Here is a 16,014-nt window from a genome sequence, read left to right as displayed (position 1 = left end):
GGAGGGGCTCCTTTGCAGGTTTGCTCCTTTGCCAGGTTTGCTGCTTCAGCTTTTCCTGGAAAAGCTGGGCAAGCCCTTTGGAGCACAGGCTTAGCTATTTATTCTGCAGGTAACTGTGGGGAAGGTACTGCAGGGGAGACATGAAGTTCACTGGGACTGGTGCCCGCCAATCAGTTCTTTTCTGCAGAGGGAATACATTAAATCCCCAAATGAATCCAAGAAAATCAAGGACAGTGATGCTTCCTGGTGTTTCCAGAAACTATCCTCTTAACTATGAAAAGATTATAATATGCTAAAGCAGCAACAACCGTGTGCTGTGAAATACATTCCCTATTCAAAATAATAAAAAAGCCTTTCTGTCAGAAGGAATTCCCCAGTAAACAACAGACCATCTCCCTTACACAATTTGCAGCGTCATGAATGAATGGCTCAGTAATCCAGCGAAATCCTCATGCTTAATGAGATAATGAAAAGTCATACGGCAGATGGAAAAGCTCCTCTAAATCTCATTAACCTGCCTCTTGGCTTTTCTGATATCAGCAAAAATCAGGAATGAATCCAGGGGGACAGTGCGTTTGCTGCAAGGAAAATGAGTTTTGGAGAACGGGGAATCTAACCTGACACCTGTGCTGAGAAGGGGAAGGCAGCAGAGAAACACCATGTGAATGAAAACTGAAATATCAAAGGATAAGAATAGGAATATCAAAAAGAATCGGGGTTTGCCCACAGTGTCTGTGCCCACAGCTCTGACGTGAGCCCCAGGACAGTGGGATAGCCCAGGCACTCCCAGACACACCACAGCTCCTCCTTTTCAAGCCTTTTCTACCTCAGCTCTGCCTCAAACGATCAAATACAACCAGAAACCCTCCCACACAGAGGGGGAAAAGCCACAAATTGGCAAATACCCGCAACTTGCTATTTTTAACCAAGCTTCCAAACCTCGAGGGGAAAAAAGCATTAGCCATACACGCGACACCTTCGAGGAGTTGTCCTTTTTTTTTTTTTTACCTTTACTTTCAAAGATCAGTTTTCGTGTGAAATATGTGAAACCTGAGACGCCAGGGACGGGTTTGGGGGCAGAAAGGCGGCACCTGCCCGGTGGGTACCGCGGGTGCGAGGTGGGTGACACCTCCCCGGGCCGCTCGGGCCGGCGGGGCTCCGCAGGAGCGAAAAAAGCGTCAAAAAAGCACGAAAAGCATCACGGAGCGCTCTCCTCAGGCACCCCGAGGGAGCGCACCGGCGGTACCAGGACGGGTCCGCACCCCGCGCCCCCCGCGCTGCCCGCGCCCCCCGTCCCGCAGGTGAGAGGAGGGGCAGTGCCCGCTCTTACCGTGCAGCAGGAGCAGCCCCTGAAGGGCACAGACGGCCAGGACGGCGCTCGGCCTGGGCAGCATCGCCGGGGCCAGTGCCGGTGACTTCTGTATCCCGTGCGAGGCGAGGTCCGCAGTACGGGACAAGTTTTCTTTTCCAGCAATAAGTTTGTGAAAGCCCGCGGGCTGCAGGGAGGGGAAGGACAAGGCGTGCAGAAGTTCCCACTTGTTGATTCCAGCTAAATTGTTCTTTCCATTCACTGCTTCATCCTGGGGCTGCAGAGTGTGTTTTCCTTCCTTTCTTCTCGAGGTGCGAGTTCTTAGTTCTTTCTTTCCACCCTCTCCACAATAACCCTATTCCTCCTTTTCTCCTGTTTCTCTAATCCCTGGGGTGCCTGAGGAGCGTTGCTCTGCCTCAGAAGCCTCCCCAGCCCGCCTAGCTGGTGCTGAGTAACTCAAGGGGTTAAAAAGCGAAGGAAAAGCACCAGAAAAAAGTTTGGCAAAAAGTTTCCTCCACTCAGCGAGTCGCTGCTCCCGGCAGTCCTGTGCCTGGAGTTTGGGATAAGGTGGTTGCACCGCAAAGCCTCTTCTTGGATGTATTTATGCAGGGAGGTGCAGGTGCTGCGGAGGTCGGCAGGAGGGACGGGTCTCTCGGCTCCAGAAGGGCAGGAGCAGCGGGAGCTGCCGCGGCCCCACCGGGCTCTACCTGCCGGGGGGCACCGCGCGGGGCCCGGGCGGGCGGCGGGGCTGGGGCATGGCCGGAGCCCCCGGGCGTGCTGCTCTCTTCCTCTCCCCACACCCCTCTGGGTTCGCTTGGCTTTCGCCGGGAAGTTTGATGCAAGCCCGAGATTCTTTATAGGGACAGGAAAAAAAAAAAAAGGAGGAAGGAGAGACGTCACCAGTCGAGGCAAGGGGACTTCACTCTCTCTCCCTCCCTGTCATTTCACAGAGCTCCTGGATTTCCTGTTGCTGCTGCCTGAGATGGGGCAAAGAACTGAATCCCTGCTGCTTCTCAGCATCGCCCGTCCCTGCAAAGCCGGAGCTGCAGGAGCATCAATGGCAACATCTTCCCCCAGTCCTGCCCCCACTTCCCCCAGGGGCAGAAAGGTGGCATCTCCCTCCCGGCCCTGGGGCTCTCAGGGCTCCAGGACACTGGGAAAGGGAGCACAGAGGGACACCAGCTGAGGAATGGGCTCTCTTGCAAGAGCACTCTGTGCCCTCCTCCCCCTGGTTATTAGTCTGGGGTTCTCTTTGTGCCACTCACTGTGTCCTGCTGGAATGTCACCTCCATCCTCCCTTTCCTGCTGCCACACTGTGCATCCCTTTCCTCTGGGGTGCATAGAAAATTTCTTGTTTAAATAGGATAATTTGGGCAACCCCAATGGTGTTATTACTTATACAGCACAACTGCCTCCCCAGTTGCTCCTGGGTTTCTCACAGCAGCTCTGTTACCTGAGCATTATCTCCAGGCACTTGGTGTGGACAGATCCATGCTGATGTCCAGGCTTCTAGCCTGTCCACGTGCCTTCGCTCTTGCCATGCCAGGCAGGATTTCAGCAAAGATGGAAACATTTCTTCAGATCACAGAATATTTTGAGTTGGAAGGGACCCACCAGGATCTTGAAGTCCAGCTCTTCAGTGAATGGCCCTTTCAGGGATTGAACCCTGACTGAACCTGACTGAACCCACAACCTTGGCATTTTTAACACCAGGCTCTAACCAGCTGAGCTAATCTCAGGGTTAATTATGAGCCCTCCTGCAATGGTGGGGACAGTGTGATTTTGGCAGGGGACACACAGACGCTTCCTCTTTCCCCTACACGCCTGGAGAGCACAGACTTTCCTGGTTCAGGGCTGGTTCAAGCCACAGCTCCTTCCTGGGCCAGCACAGGCTCAGCTGTGAGGGTCACAAACTGTGCTTAGCTAGTGCCAGGCATCCCAGGAGATGTCCCAGAGCATGTAGGGGGCACTTCTGGAAGTGCAGCCAGACTCAGGTGATGGGGAGGGAGTTATTCTGTCCCCCAGGGAGCTCTTCAGCTGGTGACGTCTCTCCTTCCTTTTCCCATTTTTTTTCCTGTGCCCATAAGGAATCTCAGGCTCACATCAAACTTCCCAGCACATATTCTATTCCCGTACCAGTTACATGATTTTTAATGTATTTTTTTGTTACTCTTGTTCAGTTTGTTTTCAAAAGAAGAGAGAGCGAGCAGGTGCGTTAGACCTTATGCTGCACGTAGATTGAGGATCTAGTGATACTGGACTGTGCTCAGAGTATGAGGGAGTTTTTCAGGCCTTTATTTAGTCCACTTCTAAATTCTTGTCGTGGTTTAAGCCCAGCTGAAGATGCTGGGAACAGGTGTGTGTGCTGCACTGAAATGCAGTGAGCAAAGGGAGAGGTACAGGTGCAGTTCTGAGAGTAACAAATCCAAAGGAAACTTCAGAAAACCGGAATTGACATCTGGGGTAGAAATGTCCCAAATTCAAGCAACCAACTGAATACAGCATAGCCTCAGATGTTTCCAGGTTTTTGAACAAGAAGTATCATTTATCTTGCACAGTGCTAAATCAAGAACACTTTTCTCAGCGTCTCCTGATGTCACTGGTTAATGCTGATTTTCACAGAAATGCTCAGATAATTCTTAAGGTGGCAAATGCATTTTCTATGCCTAAAATGAAACCTTAGAACACACAACTCCTCCCAGATCTATGTTACAGTAACTGAATTCTAAATAGTTATGGATAATAGTAAAGACCAATCTTGTAGAAACTTAACTGGAGAATGAGAGCTCCAACATAATTATAGGACTGTAGTTTATTTGTGATTTATGGGGAGGTGTTTAAGAATTCATTGGAGGTTACTTACCACATGATAATAAATTGTGTTGTATTTGTGTAATGCCCCAGATAATCTTTCATCTGTTGATAAACGTAATTGATCTTTTAATTGAGATTAAATGCATCTAGCGTGTGTTTTCACAAGGAATTCGGTGTGAGAACCTGGTCAAGTCATCCTGGGAGCTATTTTTAATTCTTTATTTTCTCCCTCAAAATATGCAAAATAAAACCCCACAGTTGTAAGAAGGGCACGTTTTGTTCCTGAGCATCTTCATGTGCCTGAAGCAACCTGTTAGAGCTTTTCCAAAGCATAGCAGACTTCCCTGACACAACAGCATGTTCTGTTCATACAGATGGGAAAAGCCATTTGCTAACTGGACTAGAACCTCTTAATAATAAAACGACTTGTTTTTCCATGACGGTTATTCCATCCAAGGAACTCAAAGCTCTTTACTAATATTAAGAAATATCTCAGCCTCACTACATTCATGGGAATTGAAGTAGGGCTAGAAAAGGTCATTTAACTTCCAATGAAGTGCTTTTAGCTTTGCAAAGGCACCCAGCAGTTGTATCAGTATGACCATAATGAAATAAAAATAATCCTAATTTAAGGGAGTGAATATTGCTGTGTCTGGTGGAAATACCAGACAACTGGGATGGAAAGCAGTAACCTGCAGGAATTTGGGCAGAATACCAGGGCTATGCTTCCCCCGAGGCACTGGGTGTTTTGTAGGACCAGTGCAGCCTGTGAGACCTGCATTAACTAGAGCCTGACCCAGGGATTGCCTGCCCATCCCTCGGAGCATCTCCAACCCTCGTGGCATTGATCTGGCACAGGGATACATGTCAACTTGACAGGGAACAATTCCAGAGCTGGGAAACTCTTCTCCTTGTCTTGCCCTTCTGTTGCTGCTCATCCTAAGTAGTCTCATATCCAGGCAGGGAATGGCTGTTGGTCAGGGTCTGGAATTGCATCCTCCACTGTGTGCTGTTTTTAGCCTCAGCCAAAGGTCAGATGTCTCTAGCCTGACTGTTGAGTGTCTCCTCTGGGATAGTTCCTGGACTGCTCTGCTCAGGGATGGCAGAGTCAGGCTCTTCTGACTCACCCCATCTTGTGCAAACCTCAGTCTCACAAACCTCCTTTGGCAGGTGCCTGTTTGCCTCCCTCAGCAAATGTGGGAAGAGACAAGTTGAGCCTATAATCCTAAATTTTGATGGGTAATTCTGCCCTGGCTTTTTAGGTAGATGCACTTTGATGCCTTTCAGCTTAACAGAGAGAACCCTGACAGAGGCACGTTGTGCAGAGCGGGGTTATTCTCCAGAGCAGCTCTTGCCCTTTCAGCTGGGGAGATCTGCTGTTCACATCCTGGTCTGCCAGAGCTGAGCTTTGCCTACAGGAGGAGAAGCAAGCAGAATATGATAGTGCATTGAAAGGCATTTTTTCCCATTAGTGATCTTAGTTTCAGTGTCTGTGACCTGGGTGGTGGCTGCCTTTAAGAACAGAGGGTTGGCACACATGCAGAATTTCACTGTACCCGGTTCTTTAATGCCTTCCTGGATGGATAGTGTTCCATGCCATGTAAATTCAAGCCCCTAGAAGTGGTGGTGGAAACAGGCAGGACATTGTAAACATGCCTTGCAGTTTGCTGCATTATGCTAGGATAAAACACTGCCTGGCCCATGAATTCAGCTGTTATTTATTTGATATACAGGGTGCCTTGGGGGCATATTCTACCCTCTAGGACAGGCAAGGTGCTGGCTACCTGTGGGATGTGGGTCTCTAAGCCAGTAAAGAGAAGCAAAGCCATCAGTTCCCGGGGTCCACAGTCCACCCCAGTCCCACATCCCCTCCCACAGACAGTGGCATTGCCAATGGGAGCTGCCCTAATCCCGAGGAGAGCGGCAGAGCCCTCGCTGGGTGTGCCCCTCTCCACAATCTGGGCAGGCTGTCTTTGATGCACACACATCCTCCAGTCCCTTGGGGATTGAAATCCAAGTTAACATTGTCAGTCTGTGGGTAAACAGGGTGGGGAGCCTTTAGATGGAAGTATTTTTCCTTGGAAAATGGCACGTTATCAAAACAGAAACCTTCTGTGGGAATTCTCAGTTCGGAATAACTTCTGCCGGGGATGCAGTTTCTAGGGAAAGAAAGCATTATCCCAGCCTTGCCTGTGACGTGGTGATCTGTGTGTGCAAGGTCTGGTTTCAAGTCACAAGCCTGAATTAGGTCATAGAACTGTACTCTTATATCTTGTTGGAGTCCTGTTCAACAAATCCACTGGCTGTCCTTTGCTGTTCCAATCAGCTTCTTGCAGACGTGTTTGCTTACTTATTCCTTTGTTTAGAAAAAAAAAGGCCTCAAGAAAACCCCATTTGGCTCAAACACAGAATGGGAACAAAATGTTTCTCTAGCTGGGAAAAACATTTCCTGCCCAGCTTTGTTCAGACACACAGCAGTGCACAGGCCACACAGTAATGAGAGGTGTGGGGCCAGCAGAGCCAGGGGCAGGTTTTTGGTGCCCTGCTGCCCCTCTGAGGGATGGCAGCTTCCTAGGGAAGGGCAGGAAGCACATACAGCCATCAACAGAGTCCCTGTGCAACTTTCTGCTTTATACAAGAAGGGTAAACAAGGCAAAGAAGGGTTTAATGAATCACCCAAAGCTGCAAAGCAAAGCTGGAAGAGGCCTGTCTTGTCGCTTTTAACAACAACAAAGCAAAGATATAAGTAAAATAATATACTGCAAGCAGTTTTATTTTTGGAGAAAAACTGTCAAGAATGAGGTGTTTTCCTCTGGTTTTCCTTTTATCCAACCCTGCCTGGTATCCTGGCAGGCTCCTCCCTCCCTGTCCAGTGGAAGTTTGTCACTGCTTCAATTCATGGCCATCCAAGCCCCAGTCCCAGCCTGTCCTGCTGCTCTTCCCTCACACAACCTTTCTTGCTCTTGCACTGACTGCAAGAGGGGACCTCACTGAAAAGCTTCTCAAACACATGTGTTCAGACACCAGAGGAAAGCAGGACATTGCATCCTTTTGCTGGAAACACAGGACATTGGAGGATAAAGAATATTTACTCCCCGTTATACGGCGCTGTGAGCTGTACTCTGTTTCTTTAAAATTCAACATGGGGGAAATGTGTGATGCTCCATCTCTTTGTGTTTCTTCTCTGAGGTTGTTTTTGAGTATCTCCTTGTAGTTGTTTGACTGAAATCCTTTCTAACTGAGTCTGCCTGGGGAGATCCTTACAGCTTATAAATATAATCTAGGCCTTGGGCCCGTACGGCTCTTAGGAAGAATTAACTGGTTTGGAGCAGCAGACAGACTTCTGAGCCAAGAGTACAGAACAAGAGAAATGCTAAGGAAAATAAATAGCCATCAACAAAAGGAGACAGGCACAGGCTCTGATTGCTCGTTTGTTCTGCCAGCATCTGTGGCAGAAAGACAAAGATATCCACCTAATGGGGAAGAAATTCATGAGCCAGGTCTCATCCATACACAGCATTTCAGGTAAGAAAAATATTCCAACCCTTCGAGGTACCTTCATCCAGACCTTCTCCCTGCAGTGACCTTCCTCAATCAGAGGCCAGATTTCATGTGAAAGGTTTTCCTTTGCCAGAGTATGAACTTCAAAGGGTGAAAAAAACGGGTTTTATCCCGCGACCAAGAATGCTCATTTTACTTATTTTTTCTTTGGATCCTAATTCCCTCTTATTCTTTCTCTCTCTTTGGGGATAAAGCAGGATTTTCTTACCACTGAGGCTGGGAATGAGAAGCATGGTTCACATCCATGGTGCTCTGCAGACATTGCCTTTACACTGAAGGTTTCTACTCACGTCTCCAAAGCACCATCGCCAGAGAGAACTGTCTGATTCAAGTAACAGGAGAGGAGGGAGAGAAGCCTTGGAGGAAGAAAAAGCACAGATAGGCCTTGACAGTGGCAAGGCAGAAAACACCAGCGATTCCAGAGCACTCACATTAATCAAGACACCAGCCACATGGGTCACAGAAGTGTTGGGGTTGATTCCACCAACAGCACAAGGCTGGAATCCTGTTCTGGGAGCTTCTTAATTTGGCACCACAGTTTATCACTCAGGTCTTAACATATTCCAATGCTCAGTCTGAAGTTTTTTAAAAGCTGATGTTATAAATGCTACACCCTGCCCCTTCTCATGCTGCCTCATGCAAATGGAGGGGGAGTTTGGGATCAGCTTTTCTGGCCTGTTTTCTCCCCCTGTTTGCCACCTCTTAGTGGTTGCATCTTCAGCACTGACCTGGAAGGGCAGTGGGGAGAAGGCCAGGACAGCCCCAGATGTCCCACTTGCCAGGGAGGACATCCAGCCTTCAGCTGGAGAGCCTCTGATCATCTTTCACTGATGTGAATGTCATTAATCACGACACTACTTTTTCTCTCCATTGCATAGGCTACAAGAATATGCTCAGCACTGCTTTCCTTGAGCTGCCATTGCTCTGTTAGATTTCACAAGTAAATGCTTCTTGTCTCCATAGGGTGAGCATTGGGATCATCACTGGTTGTACAGTGGCTCCAAAGTAAACCAGTGTGAGCTCCATGACTCAGTGCAGCCAAGCCTGTGAGGCAAAAATAGCAGGCTGGTGTGCTGAGATGATGGGGGGAATCAAAGAGACACTGTCTACCAAAACTAAAATGTCTGCAAATGAGCTCCCAGTCAATGCAGAGCCAAAAGAAATGTTTCTTCCATGGACTTATTTATTTTCGAAATCTGAAAGGAACCAGTTGCTGAAGACAAATGGACATTGTGCTAAGGGTTTTAGAAACGAGACGCAGTGGCACAAAGACGCTGATAGTGGAACTGCCATCACTGATCTTCATTGTCCAAGCCAAGAGGGACTGAATAAAAGCTTGAATTAAAGCCAATGGAAGTGAATAGAAGCGAATGAGGAGATTCCCACTGCCTTTAATGAGTTTTGGCTCTGAACCTACATGAAGAAACATAACTAGCAATGAATAAACTAAAAATCCTTTCACCTTTAACAGAACAGACTGGTATGAGTCAAGCGACAGAGGGAATCTGTTTACATTGCAGTTTTTTTCAAAAGGTGGCTGTGTTCCACATTGGATAGACAGTCTAAGCTTTGGGCATTGTCCTTTCACAGGTCAGCAGCTGCAGCCATCAGGCTGGAATCTCAAAGCAGAGATCCCAAACCTGTCCTAGCTCCCCTAGTAGGAAGCCTCTTTTCCACCAGTCAGTGTGCCAGCAGCTTTGTCCCCCCCCACCAAGGCCAGCCACTACTACCTGGAATGGATGAGGTGTCACACTGAAAAGGGCACCTAAGAACAGCCCTGAGTATAAACAGAAAGTGCCTCAAGAAAATAAGCACCTTCCTCAAGGCTGTGGTGTGTCCTTCTCCAACAGAAGGACTTGGTGCAGTCCTGGGGCACTGCAAAAAGAAGACTCCTTGGCACAGTTAATTGTAAAATTAAGGAAGGAGATGCAGAGAGAGATGGTAGGGGGATAGCAGGACAATATCACTTATCTGGCCAGTTCCTGCTCACCCCAGGGGTTGGGTGTTGAAGGAAAGCAGAAGAACTATTTCATATTTGTTCCTCATCTATGCTCTGAATAGAATCCAATCTTAGGAGCCCGTGATGGCTTTTGCAGGCAGGCAGGCTGGGATGTGAGAGTCTTTCTCAGCGAGGTCACCGAGCGAGTCAGGGCAGGGCCAGGAATAGCGCTCAGGACCAGCACGCGGGGCGGCTCTGTGGAGCTGGAGACAACAGGCTCCCCTTTGTCCCCTGGGAGTCACCACTTGGGCCAGGGAGCTCCACTCAGGGCTTGTTTCAGCACAGCCTGTGCCACGAATTTCAGAGATAAAGCAGCCGTTTCTTGGATGCTGTTTCCTAAGGAAAAGCCAACAAGACCTTGCCGTTCTCAGCGACTGCATTCTGCTGTTTGGTCTGTGAGTGAAGTCAGATATGTTCTTCCCATTTGGTGCTTTTCCTTCCCCAAATTTCTCTCTTAGCAGTCTCCTAAACTCAGTGGGATATCAGACAGAGATGGGAGGAATGATCCAGCTGTCAGGGCATTGCTCTGGTTCAACAGCATGATTCAAACTGCTCCTCTGCCAAACCTCACCTGTATGTTCCTGGAAAAGTCACTTGATCTCTCTGTCCTTCTGCTCCTCATCTGTAAAGCTGGGTTAAGTATCTATCCCAAAGACACTGTGTTCTCATAAAAGTGGTGCTCCAGACTCTGCAATAACACTGAAGCACTGGAAGTATCCTGGAGAAAGAGTCTCAGCCTGGCAGGATATTAGACTGACTAGCAAGATGTTTGGGGATTAAATGGGAGAAGGATATCACTGCAGCCCCTCATGGCACCATGGCACAGGGTGAGACTGACTGGTTGTGGCAAACTGAATTGAAACTGCTGTAAAGTAAAGCCTGTATCCCATGGCAGGAGGGTCCTGCTTGTTTCTGCCTGTAATATCCAGTAAAGGGTGAAGCTCACAGTGAAAAAAAATGCTGCTCCTCTTTTTTTAAAATCCCCAAGCTTTGTGTTCTCTGCACCTGTCATCTCACAGCCTGTTTACTAACATTTAAAGAACAAAGCAGATGTTTTTTAAAAGCCTTGGTATCCCTAGCAATGCCACAGGCCCTTTTGTACAGAGGTTCTTTGTCTTCTGGGCATCAGGAAGAACGAAAAGTACTGGAGGGATTTCCTACACTAAATGACAGAGGTGAGAATAGCAAGGGCTTTCAGTGGGAAAAGCAAGGATTCTAAAAATCAGCAAGGTGGGCCCTGCAGACTGGCTGGTGCATCTCTCATCTCTGCTTCCCTTGGTTATCATCTCCTTGTCCAGGTACTTGTCAGGCTCTCGGCTGGTGCCTTTGGCAGCTGGGATTGAGATCAACCTTTTTAGCTGTGGGCAAGGTAGCCCCTTCTTCAGATAAGGGTCACATTCACAGTCCGTTTTAAAAATGCAACCGAAATATGAAACTGCTGCTTCATCTTTTCTTTCTTAGCTTTAACTCCTTGAGCCAGACTGTCTCATTTCTCCCAGCAGCACTGAGTCCATGCTGATGCCTGGAGAGATTTCTTTCTGCTGATGGCACATGGCTCTGACTCTGTGTGTCTCTTGCTCCTCATAGGTTTGTGGCAACAGTTTGTAGGTCACAGAAAACTTTCTCTTCTTCTTCAGAGTCCAGGGATATCCTCAGATTTATTCCCTCTTGCTTCTGGCTGGATCCATGATGGGAGCACTTGGCATGAAGGTGCTGCAGCAGCAAGAAGCAGCTCACCCTCACCTGGGAGGCTTCAGCCTCTTTTCAGGAGAAGCCCAAAGGAGACTTCCCCTGGGACTGCTCTGGGTTTGCCTCAGTCCACACTCAGATTTCAAAAAAAGGACAAAATCCCTCAAAAAAGCTTGGGAAGGAGGAGAGGAATTGCACTTCTCTCTGTCCACACAGTGTGTCACCCTTACTCTGTGCCGTTGTGCACTCATATAACATTCCTGCAGGATCATAAATGACTTTTAGAGGAGCAAACTCACAGTCCGTAAGCTAGCACTGTGCAGGTGAAATGGGGATTTCACTGGTGACATCCTCAGCCTGCAGAAGGATTGAACCAGCAGCTCTTTCTGAAGTAATTGAGCCTTGAGTAATGAGCCATTGAGGATTCCTGCCAGCACCAGTGGGTTGATGAGGGTGTTGCAAGGCCAAGAACTGCCTCTTCCTTCCCGGCGTTATCCCAGAGCACTAAGGAAACCAGTTGTCTTTTCAGCCTTTCCTACAGGAAAGCTTCCTATTTCCACCTGCTACTTTTGGGAGCCAACGGTCCGGAACACCAACACTGACAGCAGAGGCTCTGCAAGGTTTGGCTGTGGCTTTCACACGTGTACTTCTGGGAACAATATCACTCCACTTTCCTGATGAAATGGTGGTGATAGTTCATGTGGATAACAGCAAGGTGCAGGATTTGAAAATTTCCAGGTCTCCCTTCCAAGGAGACAGGTAATTGTGTTGGAGGTGTACCTGTGGGGAGGTGATTCAGCACATCTCTCTGTTCCCCAGCTACGTTGGCTTTATTACTCCATTTCAGCAGGGTTTTGTTACTCTATTAGAGGCACACTGCAGTGGTCTGAGAAACTCCCTCACTTTCCCTGGGAGTATTTCAGGGTGTAAGGGTCTGTTCAAAATGCATAAAGGTAGCAGAATCTGGTAGATGGAAACGGATGCAGAGATGTAACAAAGGGCATTTCAGAAGGTACTTTCTGCCAATTTTATGTGCTGTATTAAAATCTAATAGGCATGAAAACACTGAAGTTACATATAAATCTAACACTGTTTTATAGAAATTTTTTTAAAAAGTATAAGCATTTTCTGTATTTTCTGTTAGTGCATATTGGCACAAACGTTAGAGTTATGCTGCTCTACACTCTGTCTTTCTGTGCTGTAGAAAGAAATAACAGAGGAGTTGTCTGCCATGGACTGCTGGAGTATGGCCACAAATTGTAGACTGAAATTTTTAGCCTGGGTTAAAACATTTAGCATTCTTCTAGAAGAGTTTTTCTTTTAACCTCATGAACATCAAAATAATGCTACAGTTTGGTGGCTGAATACTCACAGAATCATAAATTCATTGAATTGTCCAGGTTGGAAAAGGCCTCTGGGCTCGTGGAGTCCAACTCTTCCCCAGCACTGCCCAACCACTAACCCGTGTCCCCAGGTGCCACATCCACACATCTTTTAAATCCCTCCAGGGGTGAGGACTCCACCCCTGCGCTGGGCAGCTGTGCCAGGGCTGGAAGGCCCTTTCCATAAAGAAATGTTACCAGTATCCAACCTGAACCTTCCCCAGTACAATCGGAGGCCATTTACTGGGAGCAGAGCCCGACCCCCCCAGTTCCCCCCTCCTGTCAGGGGGTTGCAGAGCCAGAAGGTCCCCCCTGAGCCTCCTTTTCTCCAAGCTAAGCCCCCCCAGCTCCCTCAGCTGCTCCTGCTGCTCCAGCCCCCTTCCCAGCTCTGTTCCCTTCCCTGCACATGCTCCAGCCCCTCAGTGTCTGTCTTGGAATGAGGGGCCCAGAACTGACACTTCCCTGCTGGCCACACTATTGCTGATACAAAATAACATAATGAAATAATAGCATCCTTAGGAAAATAATAGCAACCTTCAAATCCTTCACCTAGCCCTGGAAACCCAAGCTGAAGTTTAGATCTCCCTTTGGCAAGTAATGTCATGACATTCTTACAGCTCTGATACTCAGTTCTGTGTGATTTGACTGTTTCTTCCTTATATCAAGAAAGTGACGCCCCTGGATGACAAGGAAAATATTCCAGGGTCAGCTGTTAATTCTTGCTTTTTGCCATCCAGTTTGGCAGTAGCTCATTACAAGTGTTGGCCTGAACAGCAATAGAGATTTTCCAATGGTTTGCAGTGTCATGGTGATAAGGAATTATTTATTGCTTCAATCTCAGAGCAGTGTTGATCTCACTCCTTCACCCCCTCCAAACAAAAAACAAGACAAGGGAAATGGTCTAGAAAAGGAGAGAAAGAATGGATCTCAGTTTAATAGTGAGTGTGCACTGAACACTTCCCTTCCCCTGGGTGAGTCTCTTGGCTTCCTCCTTTCCACATCCCTCTGGCAGCCGCGATAGTTGCTTACACTGAAAAGTCCTGTTGTTCAGTTGTACTCTCAGCTTCTTTTAGTGCAATTTAGCAGCTGGAGATGGGGAGGAGAGCCAGGAGCAGGGGAGCAGCCAGCTCCCCATGTGCCTCCAGCATGGGGCTGCCACCATGGCTGCTCCGAGCACAAAGGCAGCAAATCCTCTCTTTGGCTGCCACATTCCTCCTGCTTTTTGCACAGGAGGGGAAGAGAAGGAGGTTTAAGACCTGCTGGGTGCTTGCCTGCAGATGCTTGTGGAGAGAGGCAGGGCACATCTAAGGACACTAGTAAGGAATAAGACTCGGTCAGGAGCAGCACAAAGGAATGGGTGAGGGAGAAGCAGCTTCCAGTAATGTTCCCCATTTAGCACAAAAACATTTAAAAACATAAGATCATCCAAAATATATCATGTCAAAGATTCATCTACTCCATCGTCCTGTCTGACAGTGACTTAGATTGAAGACAGTTAAGAAGGCAGTGAAGAAATAGTCTTTTCCAGGATTAGTTTCCCAGCCTGGGACCATCTGGGCACATGCTGGCAGAGAGCTGCTGTATTTTTGCTTAATAACTCCTGGTGCCTTTGCTCTGACCTTACCACGCTCATCCTGAGGGCATGTGTATCTTTAATACCCACAGCAGTGTTTTCCATAGCCTGTCTGCAAGGTGCACACAGAAACGTCTCCTTTGGTTTTTCTCACCATGCCACCTGCTAGTTTCATTTGCTGCTCCCCAAGTTCCTTGGTGCAGCTCTTGTTGCCTCTTCACCTCCTTCAGTTTAAAGACCTAAATCATTCCCTGCCTCAGGTACCTATTTTTCAGATTGGAAACCCATAGTTTGCTTAGCCACTGTTGGCACTGAAGCTGTTCCACATCACCTTTTTTTTAAAAACTTTTTCCAATGGATCTGTTTCTAACGATGTTAATGAAAGAAGCAATAACTTCCTCTGTACCTATGGAACAAAAAACCCCAAGGAGTGATGTGGAGAAGGTTTTGGCCCCTATAATATATTCCAGATGAACTGCAGAGAGTTCCCCATGAGTCAAGAAAAAAATGGAAGCAGAGCAGAAAGCACTCTTGAAACTATTTGGGAAAAGTAGGGATCCATTCTGAGACAAATTTCCCAAGTGCTTGAGTCTATTTCTGTGCTCAGTTCTGGGCTTATTTTCACTCACACTCACACTTTGTTCTGGCTTCTTACCAGGATACTTGGGGAAGGCCCCTGTGCATGACAGCCCCGAGCAAAGACCATAAACCCCTCATTCAGAACCACTATCTCCCCCAGCCCTGTGGAATTTCATCTTCTTTCCTTTCCCTTCTTACAACTGACCTGGGCAACTTTTTGCCCCAATGGCAGTGATTTTAGGGTCCCTCTGTGCTCAGAAGCTCAACCTGAAGTGCCTTAGAGGGCAGTTAAAGAGAAAGGAACTGTTTATATCTTTCTTCTACACAGTCTCAAGATGAGCATGTAAATTCCCACAGGTAAATCCCAGCCACAGACTGGGATGAGCCTACAATCCTGATATGGGAATCATGAAGGATATCTGATAGTGCACTTGGCTGTGCTTTCTCTCTGTTTAATCCTATCACTGTTACCAAGGGCTATCTTGCCCTTTATTCTTGCATGATATGAGAGTTAAAAGGAATGCTCCAGATGATTTGATCATTTCTCTTTTCAGCTGCCTGTGGTCTATTGCCACGTGTTGTCTCTGATGTGACAGAGGCCCCAAGAGCCATTATATAGGAAACTCCAGGGAAAATGGGAAAGCTGCATATTTTTCTTGGCATAAGGATGATTGTTCTGGCCAAACTGAGTCCAGTGTTGTGTGTGTTTATGTCACACATTATTATTTGCATGGCCAGTCCTGGGTTTCAGGGGCCGGTGGTTTTGTAATTTGTGCAGCCCTTGCTGCCTGCCTTTACTGTCCTCTGCTGGAGTTGGGGCTGTTTCCTTTTTTATTACCACTTCCTCCTGAGGGAGCAGTAATTTATGGTCAGAGGTTAACCTCATTTGCTGAAGTATCCAACTCCTATGCCAACAGATCTATAAAAATGGAGAACAGGGATGAAAAGATGGGAAATAAATAAAATAGATGTTCTTCAAATGACACATACAGCCATTCCTGTGGAGACACAGAAACAGAGGAGTTTCTCTGATGGCTGAGATCAAGCTCAAATCCAGTGTTCTGCCTTTGTTGGTGGATTTGCTTCCCAAGCCAAGCGTGGTGGACAC

At 47.6% G+C, this 16,014-nt stretch overlaps 1 protein-coding gene across 1 annotated transcript in view; it reads right to left on the bottom strand.

Moving 5' to 3' along the window:
- Positions 1–2,155, bottom strand: part of LOC135421605 (vascular endothelial growth factor receptor kdr-like) — a 132,289-nt gene extending 130,134 nt beyond the window's left edge. The window contains exon 1 of the mRNA XM_064670207.1: positions 1,331–2,155. Within this exon, the coding sequence (XP_064526277.1) occupies positions 1,331–1,394 (64 nt within the window). The 5' untranslated portion in view covers positions 1,395–2,155. The remainder of the gene's footprint in view (positions 1–1,330) is intronic.
- Positions 2,156–16,014: the final 13,859 nt, after the last annotated feature.

Source organism: Pseudopipra pipra, chromosome 13 (genome assembly GCF_036250125.1).
Source record: "Pseudopipra pipra isolate bDixPip1 chromosome 13, bDixPip1.hap1, whole genome shotgun sequence".
Lineage (NCBI taxonomy): Eukaryota > Metazoa > Chordata > Aves > Passeriformes > Pipridae > Pseudopipra > Pseudopipra pipra.
This window is presented reverse-complemented; position numbering and strand designations above follow the sequence as displayed.